Raw genomic sequence first — 26,284 nt, forward strand, 5'->3', positions numbered from 1 at the left:
ACGGAGTGAATCGAATTGGCTGAAGACTGGCATCTGAGATACTGGGGACTTCAGGAGGAGGCAGAGATTGATCATCCACTTGGCACTTTTCTGACTGAAGATTGTTGCAAATGCTTCAGCATTATCTTTTGCACTGATGTGCTGGGCTGCCCCATCATTGAGGATGGAGATATTGTGGAGCTACCTCCTCCAGTTAGTTGTTTAATTGTCAACCACCATTCACAACTGGATGCAGCAGGACTGCGAGCTTGGATCTGATCCGTTGGTCGTGGGGTCGCTTAGCTGTCTACTTGCACGCTGCTTACGCTGTTTGGCATGCAAGTAGTCCTGGGTTGTAGTTTCACCAGGTTGACACCTCATTCAGGTATGCATGGTGCTGCTCCTGGCATGCCCTCCTGCACTCTTCATTGAACCAGGGTTAATCCCCCATCTTGATGGTAATGGTAGAGTGGGAGATATGCCGGGCCATGAGGTTACAGATTGTGGTCGAGTACAATTCTGCTGCTGCTGCTGATGGCCCACAGCACCTCATGGATGCCCAGTTTTGCATTGCTAGACCTGTTCGAAATCTATCCCATTTAGCACGGTGGTGTGTCACACAACACAATGGAGGGTATCCTCAATATGAAGATGGGACTTTGTCGCCACAAGGACTGTGTGGTGGTCACTCCTACCAATACTGTCATGCACAGATGCATCTGAGACAGGCAGATTGGTGAGAACGAGGTGAAGTATGTTTTTCCCTCTTGCTGGTTCCCTCAAAAGTCTAGCAGCTGTGTCCTTTAGGACACAATCAGCTGCCAAGCCACTCTTGGCAATGGACACTGACATCCCCCATGCAGAAATGGGGATGGTGGTGTCTGATACGTTGCAAGGTATGATATTGTGAGTATGACTATGTCAGGCTGCTGCTTGACTCGTCTGTGGGACAGCTCTCCCAACTTTGGCACAAACCCTCAGATGAGAGTAAGGAGGGCTTTGCAGGTACCCTGGGTCTCTGGGATACTAGTCTAGTGACAATACCACTAAGCCACTGCCTCACCAGGCTACCAACTGAGCCACAACTGACACTTGCAGAACTTGAAATAAAAACAGAAAATGCTGGAAATATTCAACAGGTCTGGCAGTATCTAGGGAGAGAGAAACAGAGTGAACATTTCCGATCAATGACCCTTCATCAGAACGGGGAAAATTTAGAAATGCAATAGGTTTCGAGTAGGCCAAATGGGGGAGGGTGGAAAAAGAATAAAAAGGGGAGGTATGTGATAGGGCGGAAGATGGGAGACATTAAATGACAAGAGTGGTGGGGCAGAACCAAGGGGAGCAACAATGGGACAAGTAAAGACCCAAAAAGATGTGTCCAGAGGTGTGAATGGCAGAAAAATGAACATCTGCCACCTGAAAGCAAAACAAGAGGAAACAAGTTTCAGACTGAAACTTGCAAAGAAAAAGGAAACAAACTGGGGAAAAGAGATTACAGTCTGAAACTGTTGAACGGGTCCAGAATGCTGAAAAAGTATCTAATCAAAAGATGAGCTGCTGCTCCTTGAGCTTGCATTGAGCTTCACTGAAGCACTGCAGAAGACAGAGGATGGACATGTCAGCATGAGAGCAAGGTGGAGAATTAAAATGGCAGGCTACTGGAAAATCGGGGTCATACTTGTGGATTGAATGGAGGCGTTTATAAAGTGATTATCCAATCTGCGTTTGGTCTCCCCTAAACAGAGCAGACCATATTGTGAGAAGCGAGTACAGTATATTGAGAGAAGTACATGTAAATTACTATTTCACCTGGAAGGAGTGTTTGGTACCTTGCATGGTGAGGAGAGGGGAGGTAAAAGGGCAGGTGTTGCATTCTCCTGCACTTGCTTGGAAAGGTGCCATGGGAAGGGGATGGGGTACTGGGGATGATTGAGAGTGGACCAGGGTGTCAAGGAGGGAATGGTCCCTTAAGAAGGCTGAAAGGGGAGGAGGGGAAGGGAAGAGGTTTTTGGTGGTGGCACTATGCTGGAGGTGATAGAAATGGCAGAGGAGACCCATTAAATATGGAGGCTGGTGCGGTGGAAGATGAAGACAAGGGGAACCCTATCGTGGCCCTGGGAGGGAGGGGAAGGGACAAGAGCATATGTGTGGAAAATGGTTGGACATGGTTGAGGGCCCTGCCAACCATGGTGGGGGGCAGGGCGGGGTGGAATCCTCGATTGAGGAATAAGGAAGACATATTAGAAGCACTGGTGTGGAAGGTTGCATTATCAGAACAGATGTGATAAAGATGGAGAAACTGGGAGAATGGAATTACAGGAAGCAGGGTGTGAATAAGGGTAGTCAAGGCAGCTGTGGGAATCAGTGGGTTTACAGTGAATATTCATGGATAGCCATACAAAACCTGGTTAGATCAAGGGAAAGAGCTTTTTTGGTTGAAACCGTTCCTACTTAGCACAGCAACCTTACCGCTGAAACATTCTACATTAGCAATGGAACAGCTGGCAATTCATCATTGTAATTTTGTAAGAACTTATAAAATTCTAAATCACCATAAAAATGTTCTGCTAATTCACCAGAAGGTTTTATAACTTGAAAAGAAACGCAACATACTAGTTTCCCAAGAAATAACAGCCTACTTCACAAGATAATTATATATGAGGAAGGGCAATCAGCCCAACTTAGTGCATCCATCCAGAAATACCCTGAAGTTCTTTCATTGCAACATCCAATTGTTTATTAAATGATTAAAGAGTTTTGCCTCTAGCATTCTATTAGGAAGTCCATTCCAAGTGTTGATCATTCCTTGTGCCAAGGATTTCCTGACATCACTCTTAAATTTGCTTATCACTAGTTTGAGCCATGACCCCCCCCGTTCTACTTGCGACCTAATTTTAAATAATTTTCCACATTTACTTTATGTGCACCTCTATAAAAGGTCACCTCAACATGCCTCTTCGTGGAAAATCACAAATCTCTCGAAGCCTTTTCTCATATCTCAAATATCTAACACTAGTGATCAGTCTTGTGGTTTATCTTTGCACCACCTTCAACACTTCAATGTTCCCCTCATGTCATGGTGACCAAAACTGAAGACATACCCGAGGTATGACCTGATCAGAGCAGTATACAATTTGATCATCACTTCCTCTCTAATGGTTTAGCAGTTCAACATTCTTTATTGGCTGTCTTCCAATGGCTCTCCATGTTGTGCATCAAGTCTCCCAGACCACTTGGTCTCTTTCAACTTCATAATTGGCTATTTTATTAGCATTCATGTACTGCTCATTTCCTTCTAATGTACAGTACTTTATTCTTCTGCATTAAATTGCAGTAAACTCCACATAAACAGTTATAAAGAAGTTCAAATAAAATCTGTAGACATTTGTATCAGAATGTGGCAACCTGAATATCTACTTATTACTAGGGGAAAAAATAGCCCATGATGAATAGGGCAGGTGCATTCAGATTGCTATCCATGCTAAAAAGCATGGACTCAAACTGCAAGCATGTTACCTTCATGGTATGTCTGGACACACAAGGTGAACAGCCTTTTTCAAACATTGTGCAACACTGTCTGCTCATAATGATAGGTTAAGATGAGGGAGGCCATTCTGCCCATGCAGCTCATCAATAATGAGATTTAACAGATATAGTGAAGAAAATGCAAAATTTGGTGTAGCACTATGTGACTGAGGTGTCTAGTAGGGGCAAGACAAAGGAAGTCTTTGCTCAAATCACTAAATTAAAACTGTCCCTGTTCTTCTCTATATTACTGTTAGCTCAGCGAGCCAGTACTATCGAATCACAGTTAACTTTAAGACAAAGTGGCACTGGGGACTCCTAGCCAACTCAATGCATCGGTCACCTTTACCAAATCATAATTAATGTTCATCTTTTCGAAGGCTGCCATGAACTCTTGTTTTAAAGGTTGACAAGCAAGGACTTAAATAGCATCTTAGCCAGCTGTATCAATGTTTTCCTTTGATATGTTAAGGCAAACACCACCATGTACTGACTGGCTCTAAGCCCCTTACCTCCTGTTCATGTTCAATTCTCATGCTGGGATTGGCATTCACTTCCAATAAAACTGGCTTCATGTTTTTCATGAGAAGAATATCAAATCCTAAAATCTGTGTAAACAAAAATGGAATTTGATAAAATAATGGCTATTAGATTTCAGTAGATCACTCTATCATCAACTTCACTAACTGTTTATAGCTAAATGTGGGAGAGTAGTGGCCATAAGGTCCCAACAGAAAAAGTGAAAACTTTAGCACAAAAATAAAGGCAGCAGATTAGAATGGGACAATTTTAGAAAGATAAAAGTTAACTAAACTACTGTAACATATCAATATTTGCTGAAAAGGTTATAATTAAAGCAGGCAACTTTGAAACCTACCAACTATTGAATTATATATAGAATAGGAACAAACCTGCAAAACAATTCCATACAAGGCAGACATTTATGAATCTCCACAAAAGAGCATCATACCAAAGTATTAATATTTCAAAATACTTCAAAAAATGCACAACTTTTGAAAAACAGTAATGATATAGTCTTAAATTAAAACTTAGAGATGAATAAACATGAACTGAAATGCCTTGTAACAAGTTGCACAAAATTTATAAAAATGGTTACTTAAGAAAAAAAACTGAACATAACATTTTCACAAAGACCAAGCCATGGTATATAATCAAACAGAAAACCATTGGGATAATTATGGTTTGCATATGTGTGTGTTACTTAAATCACAGACTTCATTACGCCTCTCTTTAATGCTATGTAATGACCAACCACAAGACGAAGAACTCTCAATGGGGCCTGGAATTTTTTTTTTTTTACTCTCCCCAAGCAGAATTATTTCCTACCACACTGATCCCTTTAGTTATTGAACTAGCTCTCTACAGTGCCAGATGGGATTGATGGACCGGCAGTCCCAAGACACAAATATACAAACATCTGGCTTGGAAGCAGGTGTTCTACTGCTGCACCACCACATTGCTGTCATGTCATTTATTTTAATTCAGCTTTTTATAGCGGCCATGTATTTCTGGTACCCAGAAGATGGGCCACGGGACAGCTTTGATGCCCATCTTAATTTTACAGACAATTTTAGGGTCAGATTTTTGTGGGTTTTGACTCATGCCCATTTGCTTCCTGTAAACCTAGTTTCAGGTTTGCATCCTTTGTTGTGAAAGGTCTGGACTGTGCTGGAGGTCAACATTTTCCATGAACAGAACATTTTTCTGGGGATTGACCAATAAACTAGGAGGCGCTGGGGTAAGAAATTAAGTCAATAAAATATACATAGATAAAATTTATTAAATCATTGGCAGCGATATCCTGTACTGGACAACTCTAGTCTAGCACTTCGTTGCAGAGCAGCAATGTATAGTTTCAAAATTAAATGATGCAGCGGGAAACACCAAGCAGAGGTGAGTGCTTTCCTCAGAGAAAGTTAATTCTGGACTGTTCTCAGATACATCCTCACAACCCATTTCAAATGAGCTTTCAGATGGAACTGGGCAGAAACATCCAGTTGCCTTCGTGGAAGTAAGAGGCCTATGACGATCAGTGAAAGATGGGGGTGGGATTAAGAAACTTAACTAAGCAATGTAAAGAAAGCCATAGTTTAAATATAAAAATATTAACACTTGAGATTCATGGACCTTAATGCAGTATTAGAAAGGATATGAAATACATAATACTGACCTGGAAACATGTAGGTCCAGGCTTTCCTGGAGGAATATACGTTTGATGATAAACTTTTAGTTCAGGAACCAATGCAATAATAGCCCTAATTACCAATGTGATAATATCTGACCACATTTTCTTCACATCATAGCCCCTCAAAGAAAGCTTGCCCACAATACTTGAAAAAGTCCTTTTGCTTCCTGTGTTTACACTGTCAGAATGGATAAAATTTCCACTGTGCACATTCAGGGAATAGTTTGTTAAGTGCATAAATACACGATGAAAATTTTTACTGCTAGGCTCCTGATATGGCTCTGTACAGAATCTAGATAGACCGTCTTTGGCTATGTAGATCTCCAGTGGATCTAGCGACTTGAGCAAGACATACAATCGAATGTCAAATTTCAGTTTGTCAATCAGTAATGGCTTGCTGATGTATTCCTGGACCACTGCTGGCTTGCTGCGGAGGTTGGCCAACATGCGGACATCATTAGAATCTTTAATGAGGTAGATTCCATCACCTTGGGATCCTCCATCCGGCTTTACAATAAAAGTGGGCTTCCAAGATGAATCGTGTTCTTTTGACACACGTACCTACATGTCAAAATGATTAAAGTTATTAAGTAGTTTATTTAGCAATAACTACCTTTCAAATAATAAATAAAAGGACCATTAGTCATCATTTTTCCTGCATCTGGAAGATTTGCGCCAGTTTGCAAAGAATTCTCTGCTTTAGTTTATCATACACAGTCCTGCTAAAACTATTCTTGCTCCCATTTTCTGTAAAATTGAAGATTGTAACCATCTTTGGCTCTGTCCTAAAAAAGACACTGGAGGTCTCCAACGCTATTGAACACTGTGCTGACAACCTTCCCGACAACTACTCATGGACCCATTAAAATCAGGAAGACTATGGTTTTGGCTGCCACAAGATGCTCAATTTTCTCTGCTGCTGCAACTCTGACTGCCCGCTGCAATGAAGCCTTTGTCCATCTCTTTGCTACCTCTAGGCTCTATTTCTCTAAAGCCCTCTTTGCTAGACTTCTGATCTCCACCCTCCATAAATTCCAACTTATCTAAAATTCCACTCCCATATCCATTCCCACACAAACGTCTTGCTTGCTCATCACGCCCATCTTCACTGCCTTACCTAGGCTCCATATCATCCATGCATCAAATTTAAAATCTTTGTCCTCATCTACAAATCCCTACATGGCCTAGCCCCAACATGCCTCCAATCTCCTCAAAACTTAAATTCCTTCTTCTATTTTTATTCCAGCCATCATCTGTGCATCCCCACATCCCATCCTGTGTTGGCCCACTTCCTCAAACTTTACATCTCCATTGAAAGCCATATTTTCAACCAGGTTTTCAGTCACTTCTTCTAACTCTCCCACTCTTTTTTTCCTTTCCCCAAGAAGCAACTTGGGATAGTTTTCCACATTAAAAGGTGCTATACAATTGTGAAATTATATGGAAAATATAGAACTCTTCAGAGAGAGTAGGGCAGCAAGATTTGTTGTGAACTGCTGTATCAAAAAGTCACAGGCATGATGGGCTGGCTGGCTCTTATGCTATAAACTTGTATGGTTCGAAGATGTTGAATATTTCAAATTTGAGAAGCTGGTATTTTAATTAGCTTCAATTGTAGCAGCAATTGATGTTTAGATATTCATACCCACTAAAACAATTCTATACCAACGGTGGCTAACAGCACATTTTGTAACAGGAATCCCCATTATTACTGAAAAACTACTTTTTATTCATCAGCAGCAAGTACTTCCTAGTTTTGACAATTTCCATGTCAAATATTGACAGAGGTCACCAATAAAAACTTGTTTATTTAAAAGAGTTTCCAGCCTCTTCAATAGATGGGAATGTAATGGTAGAGCAAAGTAAAAAAAAAGTTAAAATATATAGATAAAAAGAATAGGATGTCATGTAAAATTTAAATATGAAGTAGAAAGAGAGTGAAGGGAACACAGTAGGAGGAAAGAGAGGTATAAGCACATGTCAACCGAGTAGCTTTATTAGAATACTAATATTTTTCACTGTGGCACTGAAGTAATGAGGTATCCCTGCTATTTGGAGACTTGTGATCAAGAATCAGCCTGGTTATTTTTCTATACATTGTGCTACAAGGAAAATGGAAAGCTTTGTATTTTTTGTTTTTTTTCAGCATTCATTTGAAGATAAATAGATGTTAAATTCCCATTTTTCTATCATTTGCAAAACTTAATAGATGCAGATGCTTCACAAAGAAAGTTATTTTTCTCTCTCTTCCCTTTCCAGCCTCAAGGTAATAAGTGACTCATGCTTAGGATTCAAGTACTGGTAAACTCTACGAATATACGAATTAGGGGAAGTAGGCCACTCGGCCCCTCGACACTGCTCTTCCATTCAATATCATGGCTGATCTGACTGTAACCCTGGACTCCACATTCCCACCTACCCCCGATAAATTTTCACAACTTTTCACCCCCTTGCTCATCAAGAATCTACCTCTGCCTTGAAAATATTTAAAGGCTCTGCTTCCACTGCCTTTTGAGGAAGAGAGTTCCAAAGATTCAAGACCCTCAGAGAAAAGATTTCTCCTCATCTGTCTTAAATGAGCGATCCCTTGTTTTTAAATAGTGACCCCTAGTTCTAAATTCTCCCACAAGCAAAATCATCTTTTCCACATCCACCTGTTCAAGGATCCTCAGGATCATATATGTTTCAATCAAGTCACATTTTACTCTCCTAAACTCCAGTGGATAGAAGCCTAGCCTGTACAACCTAATAAAACAACCTGCCCATTCCAGGTATTGGTCTGGTAAACCTTCTTTGAACTGCTTCCAATGCATTTACATGCCTCCTTAAATAAGGAGACCAATACTGTAAACAGTACTCCAGATGTGGTCCCACCAATGCCCTGTATAAATGAAGCATAACCTCCCTACTTTTGTATTCAATTCTCCTCGCAATAAAACAATAACATTCTATTAGCTTTCCTAATTACTTGCTGAACCTGCGTTGTAATATTCCAATTCTAATCTTTTGCGATTCATGCATGAGAACATCCAGATCCCTCTGCATCTCCGAGTTCTGCAATCTCTCACCATTTAAATAATACGCTTCTGTTTTATTCTTGACAAAATGGACAATTCCAAATTTTCCCACATTATACTCCATCTGCCAGATCTTTGCCCACTCACTTAACCTATCTATATCCCTCTGTAGCCTCATGTCCTCTTCACAAGTTACTTTCCTACCTATCTGTGTCATCAACAAATTTAGCAACCATACCTTCAGTCCCTTCATCCAAGTCATTAATATAAACTGGTGCAAGGTTAGTAGGCGAGTGGCCTACTCCTCCTAATTTGTATGCTTGTATGTATTGTAAAAAATGGAGGCCCCAGCACGGATCTCTGCGGCATACCACTCTTTACATTTTGCAACCAGAAAATGACCTATTTAATGCCTACTCTCGGTTTCCTGTTAGCTAGTCAATCATCTATCCATGCCAATGTGTTACCTCCTACACCCTGAGCTTTTATTTTCCGCAATAACCTTTGATCTGGTACCTTATCAAATGCCTTTTGGAAATCGAAGTGCAGTACATCCACCGGTTCCCCTTTATCCACAGCACGTTACTTCAAAGAACTCCAATAAAATGATTTCTCTTTCACAAAACCATGTTGACTTTGCCTGATTACCTTGAATTTTTCTAAGTGCCCTACTAGAATGTCTTTAATAATAGCTTCCAACATTTTTCCTAAGACAGATATTAAGCTAACGGGCCTGTAGTTTCCTGCTTTCTGTCTCCCTCCCTTTTTGAATAAAGGAGTTACATTTGCTATTTTCCAATCCAATGGAACCATCCCTGAATTTAGGGAATTTTGGAAAATTAAAACCAACGCATCAACTATCTCACTAGCCACTTCTTTTAAGACCCTAGGATGAAGTCCACTTTAGTATGATGAATATTCATTGCTAAGTTTTTATGGGGCATCAGACTTTTTAACATGAGCTGCAGTGCTGTGCAAGGGAAACATTATAGTGGAGCCTGATCCTGTCCTCACTCAATATCTTTACACATAATTTTCAGCAGGAGTTATTGGTTGGGATCAGAAACTCTGGCCTGAAGAAATCAAAATGAATTATCGTACTGTTCTGACTGAAATGAGTTAGCTCAACACAGATGTAGACTAACTGATGGAGATTGATTCCTACGAGTAGAAAACAACTCATTTACCACTATCATGCGACTATCAGGATAATAGATGAACCTTAGTCTTTTTCCGCTTATCAATTCTTATGTTCAAGCAGCTATCCAATTACTTTTGAAAATAAATGAACTCTACTTCAAAACTTTGTAGCATAGAATTCTATATTCTAACTGTCTTTTGCTTAAATAATTTCTCTTACATTCCCATTAATTCTACGTGATTAGCTTGCATGCATGCCTTTTGCTATCTCACCAACTAGTGGAAATTATCACTATTTAACCAATTATAATTTTGAAGAATATCAGACCACCACTTAACCATCTTAGTGCTATTTTACAAACATTAACTTTGTGCAAAAATCAAATAATTGAAGATAGTTGAAATCAGGAATTAAAACAGTAAATGTAGGAAACATTCAGCAGATGATGCAGCATCTGTGGAGAGAGAATGGTAAGCTAAGTATTTCTGGTCAATTACTTTGTCATTAACTTTGGGAGTGTCCTCACAAATGTAATCATCCTAATGAATCTCGACTGCATTTTATGTTTTCCTTTAATGGGTTACTCAAAACTGTACACAATACTCCAACTATAATCTGTTGAACTCAGCAGTCATGGAGTCTTGGAGGCTGAGGTTTGGTCAAACTGTAATCTTGAGTGATTCACACCTAACACCAGAGACAATTTGCGCATCCTTCTGAGATGATTAATTGCGGAAGTATTCAGCTTTTAGGTCTACATGCCACATATTCAACATAATTCCTGATTAGAGCAGAAATTTTATCCTTTTTAGAAAAACAAAATTAAAAAAAAAAAGTCTTGAACTTTCCTTGTCACATTAACTTTGCAGCTTGTGAAGATCGTAAAGCATCTGACGGTTAATATGGTCCTGGGGAGAGGGATGAAATGACAAATCAATAATGAAATATCTTTGAACCTTACATTGCAATGTTTGAAAGGTTGTAGCCTTGAATGATGGCCCCTTCAACTATACATCTGTGATACTAGCAATGCATGTAAACCATGCTTAAATTTCTCTTTTGTCTACTGGACCTAAGAATGTGTGAAAGCCAGAAAATTTGAGAGAGATGAAGACTACATCAGCCTTCTTTCATTTCTAACTTATTTGTTTGATCTGATTTTATACCATAAAAAGGAGTTTTCTGGTCATAGAAGGATCTCTGCTTTGATGTATAGCTTGGGTCTTTTTCCTTTTCTAACTTGGGGTAGCCTTTATGGGGTAAAGAATCGGTGTACTTATTAACAGTGCCTTCTACTTCATCCCATAATAGTGTGACACAATCTAAATATAATTAGTTTAGTTTTACATTCCAGTTTTCCCCGACATTTGGTATGCTTGGGGCAGCCAGCCCTAAATTTGATATCTGCATTAAATGATTCCTACAGCTGCAGCTTGGGTTTCTGAACATGAATGTCAATAAGAGAAAGAGCTGTAACTTGAAATCAGTTCTCATAAAATACTAACAGCAACATGAAACAGGCTTATCTGGTTGGTCTTAAGATTGGTTTGCAACTCAGTCACACATGATCTTGAAATATTGCAATTGTTTTAGAATTTGGCTCTAAATTACTTATAGGGGAAAAGCATCTTGTTTAATAAAAATGATCATTTACCAGACATTTGTGAAACAATGGTCTGGATTTTGTGCTGTAATGACCCAAAGTTGTCAGTACTCGCTGTCATTACACCTGTGAAACTGGCAGCAATTTGTGGCATCAAAACATTTACAGTTAAACAAAGAAATCCAGAAGCTGCTTTCAATGATTTCCTACTCCTCCACAGGGTGCACTGTTGAACTTCCCACAGATGGAAATTTTTAGAAAATCATCCGCATTGACGTGAACTTCCACTTTTTAACCCTCTAATCTTGCTGTAAACCTACCCTCCCCCCAAAAAAGTTATGGCTTGTTGACTGATTTGTAGCTGGGTTTTTAAAGGAACACAATGTCATAATTACTGAACAAACTCTCACCTTAAAAAAACATTTTATATTTGTGAAATGTCAAATTTCCCTATTATGATAATAGTTCCATAGGTTAGTATAAAATATATTGTTTTTCAAGTTTATAATACACATTGGATTAAGGTAGAAGCTGAAGTATGACAATCTTTAAAATTTCTGTAAAATGATTAAAAAGTGAAGGATAATCAGTGCATTTTACTTCCGGGTTTGTTGAATGAGAATTCTTCAATTTCATTGGCTGTTTAAACTATTTGAGCACATCAATGTTGTTGGATGCTGGAGAACTCCTACACTTGGCACCGGAATCAAATTAACATTGGGAAAAGGTGAAATCCATGCCACAGAGATCGCTAGATCTTTGTGGGTAGCCATGAGTAGCCATCATCTGGGCTTGCATAATTAACGATAAAGACCTTGCTTGCATTGACATAGCACCTTATCACATTCTCAAGATATACAAAAGCACTCCATGGCCAATAAATTATTTTTTCAGCGGTAGTGATGGTTAGAACAAAGAGCAAACTTGTAGTATTGTAATCGCACTTGGGATGCTGTAAACTCTTTACAGCCAATGAATTACTTTTGAAATGCAATCATGTTTACCGACAAAACGACGACAGGAAGGTGATGGGATGAACGATGAGTTTTTGTTTTTGGTGATGTTGGTCGAGAAAGAAATGTTGGCGAAGACACCAGAACTCCCCTGCTCATCTTTTAATAGCACCATCTTTCACACTTGAGATTGTAGATATGCTACAATTTAACATCTCATCCAAAAGATGGCATCTCCAATAATGCAGTACTCCCTCAGTATTGCACAAAAATTTTGTAGGGCTTGAATGCATGATCTGCTGACTCAAATGAGAATGCTACCGGCTGACACCAACAATTTGATGATGCCTTTGCACAAGTAACTAACATAGGCTTGCTTTTTCAAGGTTTCTTTATAACTATTAATAGTTCTACAAAAGAAAAAAATACCATCACAATGGTGCAGATTACCTGATGAATTGCAGGGGTAGAAGCAAAAGCCCCTATTCTAACCCCTCATGCCTAAAGTTACTGGGTCATGCCAAAATTGTGGCAGCACGATACTCTGCATCAGCACTGACTTTGCATCTCAATTTTGGTAGGTATGTTTCGGGAAGTGTCTCAGGCAGGAGAAGGTTTAATTCAATGCAAAAGTTGGTGTCAGATGATGTCATTGACTCTGACACCATTGTAATGGTTTTTCAGTGAGGTTGGCAGTGCAGGGCCAGAAGAGAGCCAAAAAAAAAGTGTAGCTTTCAAAATGGTTTCTTTATGGGCCAGGGGTTATTCTGGGCCCCACAAAGAAACTAGGGCAACCCCTGCCCTGGGCCTCCTTCTTCACTCCTGACACTGGTCCCCCACCACTTACCTGACTGCCAGGATGAATCCTGCAGGTCCACGGCGTCCACCTCCTACCACTTTGCTCCCACCTGCCAGCCAGCACCATATCATTCGTCCCAGATTTGGGCAGTATTCAGACCTGGCGTACTAATAAGGCCCGGGAGTTAAAATGGCCTGGGTCTCAAATTGGCAAGCTTCATTGCTTGCCTCTCACTCCAGATTAATATCAAGGCTAAAGTTTTCAGACTAGGCTGCTCCATTGAAAGAATTCTGAAAGCCCTTGATATGTGGACACTGAAATGCAATTACAATTTACTTTCAGAAAAATACTCATTCTCAACCAAAAATGTATTTAGAAATCAATTTTCTGCTATTAAAGTCACCAATAGGTTTACTGTACTGTTTATATTTAGACGGTGTAACCCAAGTATCTAGTGAGTAGAAAGACATTTCACTGAATTTCCTTACAAGCCACATGATTAGGGATATTCAAAATCTTTAAGTTCTTACATCTACTGACACTCAGGCATAAAAAATAGTTAATGCAACAAAACTGTCCTGAAAGACCATCCACTTACAATACCTAATTAATAATAGCTCTAATATATTAGAGATTCAACCCTCAAGCTGTATTGAGACACTACATGAAACAAATCCCAAACGTAGTTATGGCTTAACAACAAATTCAATTTGCTGTTTCAGGCAAGATTCTATTCTATTTTGCAAAGTTTTCATGACTTTTTGCTTTGTAACACATCACTCATGTGCACTGTAAATGTTGTGTAGCACTGCTACATATTTGGGTGCTGCTGTAAATTATCTATGACACTGCAGTGTAGATTGTATATGCCATTGTGTGTGAATTTGAAGAGGTTATGTGGCCACTGCATCTGGCATTAATAAAACATTCCTCTTATTCGAACCTTGAACAGAATTTCATTTAATGAGCAATGCTTAGTCAGGAACAGTACCAAAATAGTGTCGTCTTCCTCAAAAAACAAGGAAGTTTTAAGGAAGAGAACAATCCCCAAGAACCTACAGACAGCAAATTATTTTCAGACAAGATGACACCAACTGTCACAACAGACTTGGATTCAATAAGCAGATACTAAATGAACTGGTCAAGGATTTAAAAAATAATAAAGTTTCACAGTTATAAATTTTGCCTGCCCAGCACAAGTGGCAATGTCGGTTACTGCTTACCTTCTATATTCCAGCCAACGTTATTGCAGGTACCTATCAGTCATTAATTTCAAGTGCACTCGAAACCTATTGCTGTCTTGCTCAGGAATGTTGACAGCTTTATCTACTTCATTTCTGGTAGGAGGTTGAACAGAAGGGATACATAAGCCTATGGCATTATACAACTTCCCATTGCTCCTTCAAACACCTTCTGTACCTATTGTTTAGAATACCATCACTGTGAAATTTTCAAAAACAGGAATGAATTTCACTCAGATCGTTCAGGTAGTGGATAATGCATCAAGAATTGTGTGCAGCAATATCCCAGGCTCCCTCCAGACGGGCCAAATTTGTACTCTAGTTGCCCGCATTATTTAGAATCTCAAAAGAAGGCCTGCTATATCCTTTTTTGAGAGAAGCTCACTGGTCCTTCCTGCTCACTGGAATAGCTTAGATGGGATGGGTCATCACCTCCAGCTGCTACCATCTTCCCCTTATAGCAGAAAGTGTTACTTTTGCCACTTCTCGCAATTTCATATTGATGATGTCAGGAATTTGGCAAGTGTGAGAATTTGGCGCAGTGACAGGGAAGAGGTGCTGTTTTAGTCTTTTACAGAACAGAGTAGTTAGAGAAAGCGAACGGGACATAGTGAGACCTGCAAGCTGAAATCCAGAAGCATTAAGTAGGTAAGGAGGTAGGTGACTGGTTGGTGAGTTTTAAGGTTTCTTTTATTTTCTCTAAACTGGGGCAGTAGATTGAACGAGTACTGGAAATTTATAGCTTAATAGTTAAACTACTTAAGTAATTACAAATCACAGTGATATTTCTAAACTTGAAACCCTAATTAAACAAAATACAATAAAGATGGCAGGACAGGTCATGTGTTGCAGCTGTAGCATGTGGGAGTTGGTGGATACCAGTGATTTCTTGGTGAAACCATGCTACCTATATTTCTGAGCTTGCTGATTCAAAAAGCTGCTGCATCAGAAGTCTTGCATTTTCCCCACAGTAACCATGTTTGCAAGTTAGTCAAACATTGCAATCTAAATTGGAGCATTTTGTTTGTAAATGTCATTAAGTACAGAAACAGATTTCACATTCTTAGCACATGCACTTGAGTGTTGTTGGATTAAGTGTAATGCTGCAGTACAGAATGCAGTATTTTATACCACAACACAGTAGCAACAAACTGAAACATAGGCCCAGAATTTGCTGCAATGGTGATATTGGCAAATCCCACAAGTTGGACTGTTGTGTTCCCTGAGCCTCCAATGGTGAAGTTATGCCACCATTTGTTGGAAAAATGTAATTAGAATCTGCTGCAATGAGCATTCTGGTGAATCGGGAGCGATGCAGCCAATGAATTTATTTTTCTGATTTCTGTAAGAATTTTTAACCAAAAGATTGGCTATTTATATCCAGCAGAATACTAAAGATATAAACAGGAATACATTTTGAATTATCTAGGCTGGCAAAATGTGAGAACTGCAGCTTCACAGCAGATATTTAGAATGAGGTATAGCTTTCTTTTGATCTCACATGTAATTAGCAAATGTAAAAATGGTTGAAGCTTCAGCAGAGTGTTCTTTCTTTTGCCTCCCTTCCTATTGTGTGTAGACCTACCCTAGAAATAAAGTGGAATTAAAAATGAAATAGTAATGGGTATTTATATTAGAAAGCCCTTTAGTGTTATTGTTAAACAGCTGAAGTGGCAGTGATGATCATAATAGCATTACTTTAGCAAACACGCCATTGCTTTTAGATGAAATTTACTCAAAATTTTTGGAGTGGGAAACTGCAGAGCAGCACAGAATTTCCAGGACATTATGTCGTAGACCAAGCAGTGGTCAGTCACTTGCACCATAATGTCTTTGGACTTTTATGCTATAAAACAGGTTCCAAGACATAGATGTGCCATTACAATGGCATTAAGTCTCCAGCAATTTTTGGGCCATAGTTTGTAACAGAACAGAACTGAACTGTCACGTGCAACAATTTAAAAAAAAAATTGTTCTTAATGTCCTGCCGAAAGATATTTGATAATTTTACAACTCAGAAACCCAGGCAGTGAAGGATAGATCTGGAGTGTGGTCTTTATACACTTACAAGCTTTTATTTACAGAGATACACATTACATATCATATACCTCCAATCCAACAATCAAGAGTTTCAGCCTGCTGCTATCCATAAGAGCACAGCTGAATCCCCAGTTAATTGCATTCAGGTGGTGGGCATTAAACACCCAATTAATATACAATTAACAATAGGCTCATGACAAAGCTTAGGGCATGTGGAGTCAGGGGACAAATAGCCGATTGGATAGCAAATTGGTTAAAATAATAGAACACAATAGGGGCAAAGGGTAGTTATTCAGATTGGAGGAAGGTAACAAGCTGGGTTCCACAAGAATCAATGCTGGAAACATTAATGTAAATTCCAAATAACAGTGATTTGGACTTGAGAACAAGTAGAACAAAGAACAAAGAAAATTACAGCACAGGAACAGGCCCTTCGGCCCTCCAAGCCTGCGCCGATCCAGATCCTCTATCTAAACCTGTCGCCTATTTTCTAAGGGTCTGTATCTCTTTGCTTCCTGCCCATTCATGTATCTGTCTAGATACATCTTAAAAGACGCTATCGTGCCCGCGTCTACCACCTCCACTGGCAACGCGTTCCAGGCACCCACCACCCTCTGCGTAAAGAACTTTCCACGCATATCCCCCCTAAACTTTTCCCCTCTCACTTTGAACTCGTGACCCCTAGTAATTGAATCCCTCACTCTGGGAAAAAGCTTCTTGCTATCCACCCTGTCTATACCTCTCATGATTTTGTACACCTCAATCAGGTCCCCCCTCAACCTCAGTCTTTTTAATGAAAATAATCCTAATCTACTCAACCTCTCCATAGCTAGCGCCCTCCATACCAGGCAACATCCTGGTGAACCTCCTCTGCACCCTCTCCAAAGCATCTACATCCTTTTGGTAATGTGGCGACCAGAACTACATGCAGTATTCCAAATGTGGCCGAACCAAAGTCTTATACAACTGTAACATGACCTGCCAACTCTTGTACTCAATACCCCGTCCGATGAAGGAAAGCATGCCATATGCCTTCTTGACCACTCTATTGACCTGCGTTGCCACCTTCAGGGAACAATGGACCTAAACACCCAAATCTCTCTGTACATCAATTTTCCCCAGGACTTTTCCATTTGCTGTATAGTTCACTCTTGAATTGGATCTTCCAAAATGCATCACCTCGCATTTGCCCTGATTGAACTCCATCTGCCATTTCTCTGCCCAACTCTCCAATCTATCTATATTCAGCTGTATTCTCTGACAGTCCCCTTCACTATCTGCTTCTCCACCAATCTTAGTGTCGTCTGCAAACTTGCTAATCAGACCACCTATACTTTGTGATATACATAAATGATTTGGAGGAAACAACAGTGGTCCCAGCACGGATCGCTGTGGAACACCACTGGTCACACGTCTCCATTTTGAGAAACTCCCTTCCACTACTACTCTCTGTCTCCTGTTGCCCAGCCAGTTCTTTATCCATCTAGCTAGTACACCCTGGACCCCATGCGACTTCACTTTCTCCATCAGCCTACCATGGGGAACCTTATCAAACGCCTTACTGAAGTCCATGTATATGACATCTACAGCCCTTCCCTCATCAATCAACTTTGTCACTTCCTCAAAGAATTCTATTAAGTTGGTAAGACATGACCTTCCCTGCACAAAACCATGTTGCCAATCACTGATAAGCCCATTTTCTTCCAAATGGGAATAGATCCTAACCCTCAGTATCTTCTCCAGCAGCTTCCCTACCACTGACGTCAGGCTCACCGGTCTATAATTACCTGGATTTTCCCTGCTGCCCTTCTTAAACAAGGGGACAACATTAGCAATTCTCCAGTCCTCCGGGACCTCACCCATGTTTAAGGATGCTGCAAAGATATCTGTTAAGGCCCCAGCTATTTCCTCTCTCGCTTCCCTCAGTAACCTGGGATAGATCCCATCCGGACCTGGGGACTTGTCCACCTTAATGCCTTTTAGAATACCCAACACTTCCTCCCTCCTTATGCCGACTTGACCTAGAGTAATCAAACATCTGTCCCTAACCTCAACATCCGTCATGTCCCTCTCCTCGGTGAATACCGGTGCAAAGTACTCGTTTAGAATCTCACCCATTTTCTCTGACTCCACGCATAACTTTCCTCCTTTGTCCTTGAGTGGGCCAATCTTTTCTCTAGGTACCCTCTTGCTCCTAATATATGAATAAAAGGCTTTGGGATTTTCCTTAACCCTGTTTGCTAAAGATATTTCATGACCCCTTTTAGCCCTCTTAATTCCTCGTTTCAGATTGGTCCGACATTCCCAATATTCTTCCAAAGCTTAGTCTTTCTTCAGCCTCCTAGACATTATGTATGCTTCCTTATTCCTCTTAGCTAGTCTCACAATTTCACCTGTCATCCATGGTTCCCTAATCTTGCCATTTCTATCCCTCATTTTCACAGGAACATGTCTCTCCTGCACGCTAATCAACCTCTCTTTAAAAGCCTCCCACATATCAAATGTGGATTTACCTTCAAACAGCTGCTCCCAATCTACATTCCCCAGCTCCTGCCGAATTTTGGTATAGTTGGCCTCCCCCCAATTTAGCACTCTTCCTTTAGGACCACTCTCGTCTTTGTCCATGAGTATTCTGAAACTTACGGAATTGTGATCACTATTCCCAAAGTAGTCCCCTACTGAAACGTCAACCACCTGGCCGGGCTCATTCCCCAACACCAGGTCCAGTATGGCCCCTTCCCGAGTTGGACTATTTACATACTGCTCTAGAAAACCCTCCTGGATGCTCCTTACAAATTCTGCTCCATCTAGACCTCTAACACTAAGTGAATCCCAGTCAATGTTGGGAAAATTAAAATCTCCTATCACCACCACCCTGTTGCTCCTACATCTTTCCATAATCTGTTTACATATTTGTACCTCTACCTCACGCTCGCTGTTGGGAGGCCTGTAGTACAGCCCCAACATTGTTACCGCACCCTTCCTATTTCTGAGTTCTGTCCATATTGCCTCACTGCTCGAGTCCTCCATAGTGCCCTCCTTCAGCACAGCTGTGATATGCTCTTTGACCAGTAAGGCAACTCCTCCACCCCTTTTACCTCCCCCTCTATCCTGCCTGAAGCATCGATATCCTGGGATAGCTCAATATCAAAACTTGCAGAGGATACCAAATTGGGGGGAAATATAGCTGACACGGAGAAAGAATGCATAGTTTCAAAGTATTAATGGCACAGGAACAGGGCACTGGCCCATCAGTCCATTTTGATGATTATGCTCCACGAGCCTCCTCCTTCATCTAACCCCATCAACATGCCCTTCCATTCCTTTCTCCCTCATCTGCGTAACTAGCTTCCCCTTGAATGCATCCGCTATGCACCTTAACTACTTAGGAGAGTGGGTTCCACATTGTAACCACCTTTGGGCAATGTAGTTTCTCCCGAATTCCCTTTTGGATTTATTAGTGAGTCATATATTTATGGCCCCAAGTGAAAACATCTCTGTGTACCTATCAAATCCTTTCATAATCTTCAAGACCTCTATCAGATCACTGCTCAGTCAACGCAATACAAGAAGGCATTAGAAAACTTGCAGTGAGAAATTAAGTGGAAAATGAACTTTAAAAGTAGATCAATATAGGAGATGATGCACTTTGGTAGGAAAAATAGAAACATCACTTATACTTTAGAAACTGAATGGGGTAGAAGAGAAAAAAGGGATTTAAGGATACAGATGAACAAATCATTAAGAGCAATATCATAGGTTGGCAAAGCAATTTAAAAATGCTTAAAAAAAACACTTATTTATTTCTAGGGTATAGAATTCAAAAATAGTGAAATTATGCAAAACTTATGAAAAATAGGAGGCTGGTCAGGCCATAGAGTACTGTGCACAGTTCTGGTCTCCACACTATAATAAAAACAAAAGGACACTGAAGCACTGGAGAAAATGCAAAAGACATGTACAAGGATAGTACCAAACTGAGAGATTACAGCTATCAGGAAAAAGATAGGTCAGGTTGTTTTCTTTTTTCTTACAGGTGATCTGATCGTGGTCCTTAAAATTATAAATGTGTTGGACAGATAGGGTTGGAAAGAATATTTTCATTTGTAGCAAAATCCAAAACTATGGGCCATAAATACACTATGGTTACTAATAAATCCAAAAAAGAGTAAGTTCTTTACGCAGTGCAGCTTGCTATCACAGGGAGTGGTTCAGGCAAATAGCTCAGATGCTTTCAAAAGGAAACTAAACAAATACATGAGTGTAAAAGTAAGTAATAAGATATGCTGAAAGGCTGATTTGAGATAGATAGGAGACTCGTGTCAAGTGTAAACACCAGCATGGACTAGTTGGGTTGAATAAAAAGAGAGATTTATTAGAAGGGTTCTGGGGATGAGGGTTTACAGTTACATGGATAGACTGGGGAAGCTGGGATTGTTCTCCTTAGAGCAAAGGAGGAAATTCAATAGAGGGGTTTAAAATCACGAATGGTTTAGATAAAGAAAATGTTTCCAGTGGCTCCAGGGTTAATAACTAGAGGGCACAGATTTAAGGTGATTGGCAGAAGAACCAGAGGTGATGCGAGGAAAAACTTTGTTGTGTAATGAATAGTTACGATTTGGAATGCACTGCCTGATAGGGTGGTGGATACAGATTGAACAGTAGCTTTCAAAAGGGAATTGGAGAAATACTTGAAGAAATTGGATTTGGACAATGATCTGGGAGAGTGGTACTATTTTTTGATTCTGTGAATTAGATTAGATTAGATTAGATTAGAGATACAGCACTGAAACAGGCCCTTCGGCCCACCGAGTCTGTGCCGAACATCAACCACCCATTTATACTAATCCTACACTAATCCCATATTCCTACCAAACATCCCCACCTGTCCCTATATTTCCCTACCACCTACCTATACTAGTGACAATTTATAATAGCCAATTTACCTACCATCCTGCAAGTCTTTTGGCTTGTGGGAGGAAACCGGAGCACCCGGAGAAAACCCACGCAGACACAGGGAGAACTTGCAAACTCCACACAGGCAGTACCCAGAATCGAACCCGGGTCCCTGGAGCTGTGAGGCTGCAGTGCTAACCACTGCGCCACTGTGCCAGTTTCTGTGCTGTATATACTACATAAAATTATTTGTAATAAACTTTTATTCAAATCAAAAAAGGGTAGAAGATTTTATGTTAAGTAACTTGTGAACTTGAACAGTGGATAGACCAGAGACTAGCATAAGCATGATTGGCCAAATGCCCTCCTTGTATGCTGTAAAATCCTGCAATCAAAAATTAATCTTATGTATGATCTTGTGCACAATTAAATTAATGTAAATAAGAATGGTTTGTTCAGGAAAGACAATTTATATTAAATGTGGTTACAAATTGCTCAAGTTTTACAGCTGACAGTTCAATCCCATTGTGAACTGGGAACTAGAAGAAACACAGGAGCCTCACAGTATGACTCTCCCACCCAGAGGTGCAGGCACCTTGCTTCCACTTGATGCCTCCCTAGCGCGATGTAGCAGACACTGGGGGGGGGGGGGGGAAATTAACTAATACCAGGAAAAGGACTTGCATTTAAATAGCACCCGGATAATTCCAGTTGTCCTGTATTACAGCGGTAAAAGCAGTTTACAGACAATGAAGTACTACTGAAGTGTAGTCTATGTTGTAACGTAGGAGACATGGCAGCCAATTTGTATACAGCAAGCTCCTACAAGCAGCAAAGTGATGATGAACTTGCTAACAGATGATAAAATGGAGGCCAGGTGAGGTGGGGGTGGGGAAAGGAGGAGAAAAAAGTCAGCAATAGAAGTTTCCCATGGCTACTTAGTGTGGACAGCATTTGATGTCTGGTTACGCAATAACATTATTAGCGATCTAACCATCAGTAGCCTGCCCACCTTCTGACAGAACATAGTTCACAGGAAACTGATTGAGGAAAAGGGGGAAAAAATGTACAGTAATATTTTAGGAAAGTAAAGACTTGCGCAAAATAATATTCTGTCATTGGTCATATCTCTGTGGATTCCTCAAATTGCAAACCTGATATAGAATGCGACAATATACTTTTTTTTTTTAAGGGAGTAGGAGGGATCATTCCTACTTAGAGGATACATCTTGATGGCTACTCACCAACATAAATCAGCATATCTAGGGCTGTAGATGGGGCTTTAAATTAAACATTTGGGTGGGGGGGGGGGGGGGGGGGGGGAGGTTCAGTTGCATGGAAAATTAGGAAGTCAAAAAGTTAAAAGGAGGAGGTTGGAGTGCAGGTTAGTGATGAGGCTGATTGTTACCAGAAAACAAAAAGGTAGGGACAGAACGTGTGAACGTCATATTGTACCAAGAGTAGGGAAATTTGATAATAGAACAAAACTTAAAGGCTTTGTATCTGAATGCACAAAGCATTTGGAATAAAATTAATGAGTTAACAGTGTAAATAGAGACAAATGGGTATGATGTGGTGGCAATTACTGAGACGTGGTTGTCGGGAAACCAGGTTTGGGAATTGAATATCCAAGGGTACTCAGTATTTCGGAAGGATAGGTAGGAAGGGAAAAAAAAAAAAAAGAGGTGGCATAGCTTGGTTAGTAAAGGATGAGATCAGTGCTGTAGTCAGAAATGATATAGACACTGGCGATCAAGATGTAGAATCAGTCTGGGTAGAAATAAGAAATAGCAAGGGAAAGCAGCCCCTGGTGGGAGTAATCTATAGGTCCCCAAACAGTACTTCCGCAGTGGGGCACAGTATAAACCAAGAAATACTGGGGGCTTGTAAGAAAGGTACGGCAATAATCATGGGTGATTTTAATATGCATATAGACTGGATTAATCAAATTGGCAAGGGTAGCCTCGAGGGACAGTTCATTGAATGTATGATAGATTGTTTTTTGGTGCAATATGTTGTGGAACCAACCAGGGAGCAGTCTATTCTAGATTTGGTATTATGTAATGAGGTGGGATTAATGATCTCATAGTTAAGGATCCTCTAGGGAAGAACGATCATAGCATGCTAGAATTTCAAATTCAGTTTGAGGGTGAGAAACTGGAGTCCCACACTAGTGTTCTGGAGTTAAACAAAGGTAATTACATAGGCATGAGGACAGATTTGGCTCTAGTGGACTGGGCAGGAAGACTAAAAGGTAGGACAGTTGATGAGCAGTGGCAGATGTTTAAGGAGATATTCAATTCCTCCCAACTAAAATATATTTCAGAGAGGAAGAAAGTTTGTGAGAAGGGGAAAAACATCCATGGCTAAGCAAGGAAGTTAAGGATAACAAAGACAAAAACTAAGGCATACAATATTGCAAAGGCCAGTGGCAGGCTGGAAGATTGGGAAACTTTTAAAGATCAACAAGGGTTACACTGCAGCACAGTGGCGCAGTGGTTAGCACTGCAGCCTCACAGCTCCAGGGACCCAGGTTCGATTCTGGGTACTACCTGTGCGGAGTTTGCAAGTTCTCCCTGTGACCGTGTAGGTTTTCGCCGGGTGCTCTGGTTTCCTCCCACAGCCAAAGACTTGCAGGTTGATAGGTAAATTGGCCATTATAAATTGCCCCTTGTGTAGGTAGGTGATAGGGAATATGGGATGACTGCAGGGTTAATATAAATGGGTGGTTGTTGGTCAGCACAGACACGTTGGGCCGAAGGGCCTGTTTCAGTGCTGTATCTCTAAATAAAATAAAAAATAATAAAAAGAGCAAAGGTAAATTATGAAAGAAAACTAACACAAAATATAAAAACGGAAAGCAAAAGATTCTATAAGTATTTAAAAGGGAAGAGAAAGTAGCTAAAGAGAATGTTGGTCCCTTGGAGGATGCGACTGGGGAGTTAATAGTGGGGAACACAGAAATGGCAGAGACACTACATCAGTATTTTGCCTCAGTTTTCACGGTGGAGGACACTAGTACCATCCCAATAGTAACAGATAATGCAGAGGTTATAGAAAGGGAGAAATTTAGAACAATCACCACTAGGGAAAAAGTACTGAGCAAACTGTTGGGATTGAAGGCAAACAAGTCCCCAGGGCCTGATGGCCTACATCCTAGGGTCTGACTAATCGTGTTTGACTAATTTGCTAGGGTTCTTCAAAGATGTAACAAGCAAAGTGGATAATGGGGATCCTGTAGATGTAGTATATCTGGACTTCCAGAAGGCATTTGATAAGGTGCTGCACAAAAGGTTAATAGATCACATGGGGTTCTTCTTTGGCCTCCTTGTCTCGAGAGACAATGGGTAAGCGCCTAGAGGTGGTCAGTGGTTTGTGAAGCAGCGCCTGGAGTGGCTATAAAGGCCAATTCTAGAGTGACAGACTCTTCCACAGGTGCTGCAGATAAAACTGGTTGTCGGGGCGGTTACACAGTTGGCTCTCTCCTTGCGCTTCTGTCTTTTTTCCTGCCAACTGCTAAGTCTCTTTGACTCACCACTTTTTAGCCCTGCCTTTATGGCTGTCCACCAGCTCTGGCGATCACTGGCAACTGACTCCCATGACTTGTGGTCAATGTCACAGGACTTCATTTCGCATTTGCAGACGTCTTTAAAGCGGAGACATGGATGGCCGGTGGGTCTGATACCAGTGACGAGCTCGCTGTACAATGCGTCCTTGGGGATCCTGCCATCTTCCATGCGGCTCACATAGCCAAGCCATCTCAAGCACCACTGGCTCAGTAGGGTGTATATGCTGGGGAAGTTGGCCGCCTCAAGGACTTCTGTGTTGGAGATACGGTCCTGCCACCTGATGCCAAGGATTCTCTGGAGGCAGCAAAGATGGAATGAGTTGAGACGTCGCTCTTGGCTGACGTACGTTGTCCAGACCTCACTGCTGTAGAGCAAGGTACAGAGGACACAGGCTTGAAACGCTCGGACTTTTGTGTTCCGTGTCAGTGCGCCAATTTCCCACACCCTCTTGGCCAGTTAGGGGCAATTTATTAGCTTGGATAGAGGATTGGCTAACCAAAAGGGGATAAATGGGTCCTTTTCTGGTTGGCAAGATGTAACTAGTGGGGTGCCACATGGTTCAGCCCTCGGGCCCCAACTATTTACAATCTATATTAATGACTTGGACGCAGGGATAGAAGGTACTGTAGCCACATTTGCAGATGACACTAAAATAGGTGGGATAGTAAGTTACAATAAAGAAATAAGAAATTTACAAATGGATATGGATAGGTTAGGTGAATGGGCCAAAGTTTGGCAGAAGGAGTTTAACGTGGATAAGTGAGAGGTTATCCAATTTGGTCAGAAGAATAGAAAGGCAAATTATCTAAATGGAGAGAAACTTCAGAGTGCTTCGGTGCAGAAGGATCTGGGTGCCCTCGTGCATGAATCACTGAAAACTAGTTTGCAGGTACAGCAGGTAACAAGGAAGGCAAATGGAATTTTGGCATTTATTGCTAAAGGAGTAGGGAAGTGTTGCTGCAACTGTACAAGGCATTAGTGAGACCGCACCTGGAGTACTGCGTACAGTTTTGGTCCCCTTACTTGAGGGATGTAGTTGCATTGGAGGCAGTTCAGAGGCGGTTCACGAGATTGATTCCAGAGATGAGGCGTTTGTCTTATGAAGAGAGATTGAGCAATATAGGCCTTTATTCTCTAGAGTTTAGAAGAATGAGAGGAGATCTAATTGAGGTATACAAGATGATTAAGGGCATTGACAAAGTACACGTAGAGAGATGTTTCCTCTTGTGCAGCAATCTAGAACGAGGTGTCATAAGGGGTAGCAGATTTAAAACAGAGATGAGGAGAAATTACTTCTCTCAAAAAGGTCGGG

At 40.8% G+C, this 26,284-nt stretch overlaps 1 protein-coding gene across 7 annotated transcripts in view; it reads right to left on the reverse strand.

Annotated features, from left to right (window-relative positions):
• The window catches only part of ttll11 (tubulin tyrosine ligase-like family, member 11), a 209,861-nt gene that overhangs the window by 127,924 nt on the left and 55,653 nt on the right, over positions 1–26,284 (reverse strand). For 5 of the 7 annotated variants that reach the window (XM_068012400.1, XM_068012399.1, XM_068012401.1 and 2 more), the window contains exons 4-5: positions 5,699–6,274; positions 4,020–4,115 (exon numbers count right to left, since the gene is read on the reverse strand). In XM_068012400.1, coding sequence (XP_067868501.1) covers positions 4,020–4,115; positions 5,699–6,274 — 672 coding nt within the window. Of the gene's footprint in view, positions 1–4,019; positions 4,116–5,698; positions 6,275–26,284 lie in introns of those variants that run through there. The other 2 variants (XM_068012404.1, XM_068012405.1) reach the window with 2 other exon arrangements.

Source organism: Heterodontus francisci, chromosome 32 (genome assembly GCF_036365525.1).
Source record: "Heterodontus francisci isolate sHetFra1 chromosome 32, sHetFra1.hap1, whole genome shotgun sequence".
Lineage (NCBI taxonomy): Eukaryota > Metazoa > Chordata > Chondrichthyes > Heterodontiformes > Heterodontidae > Heterodontus > Heterodontus francisci.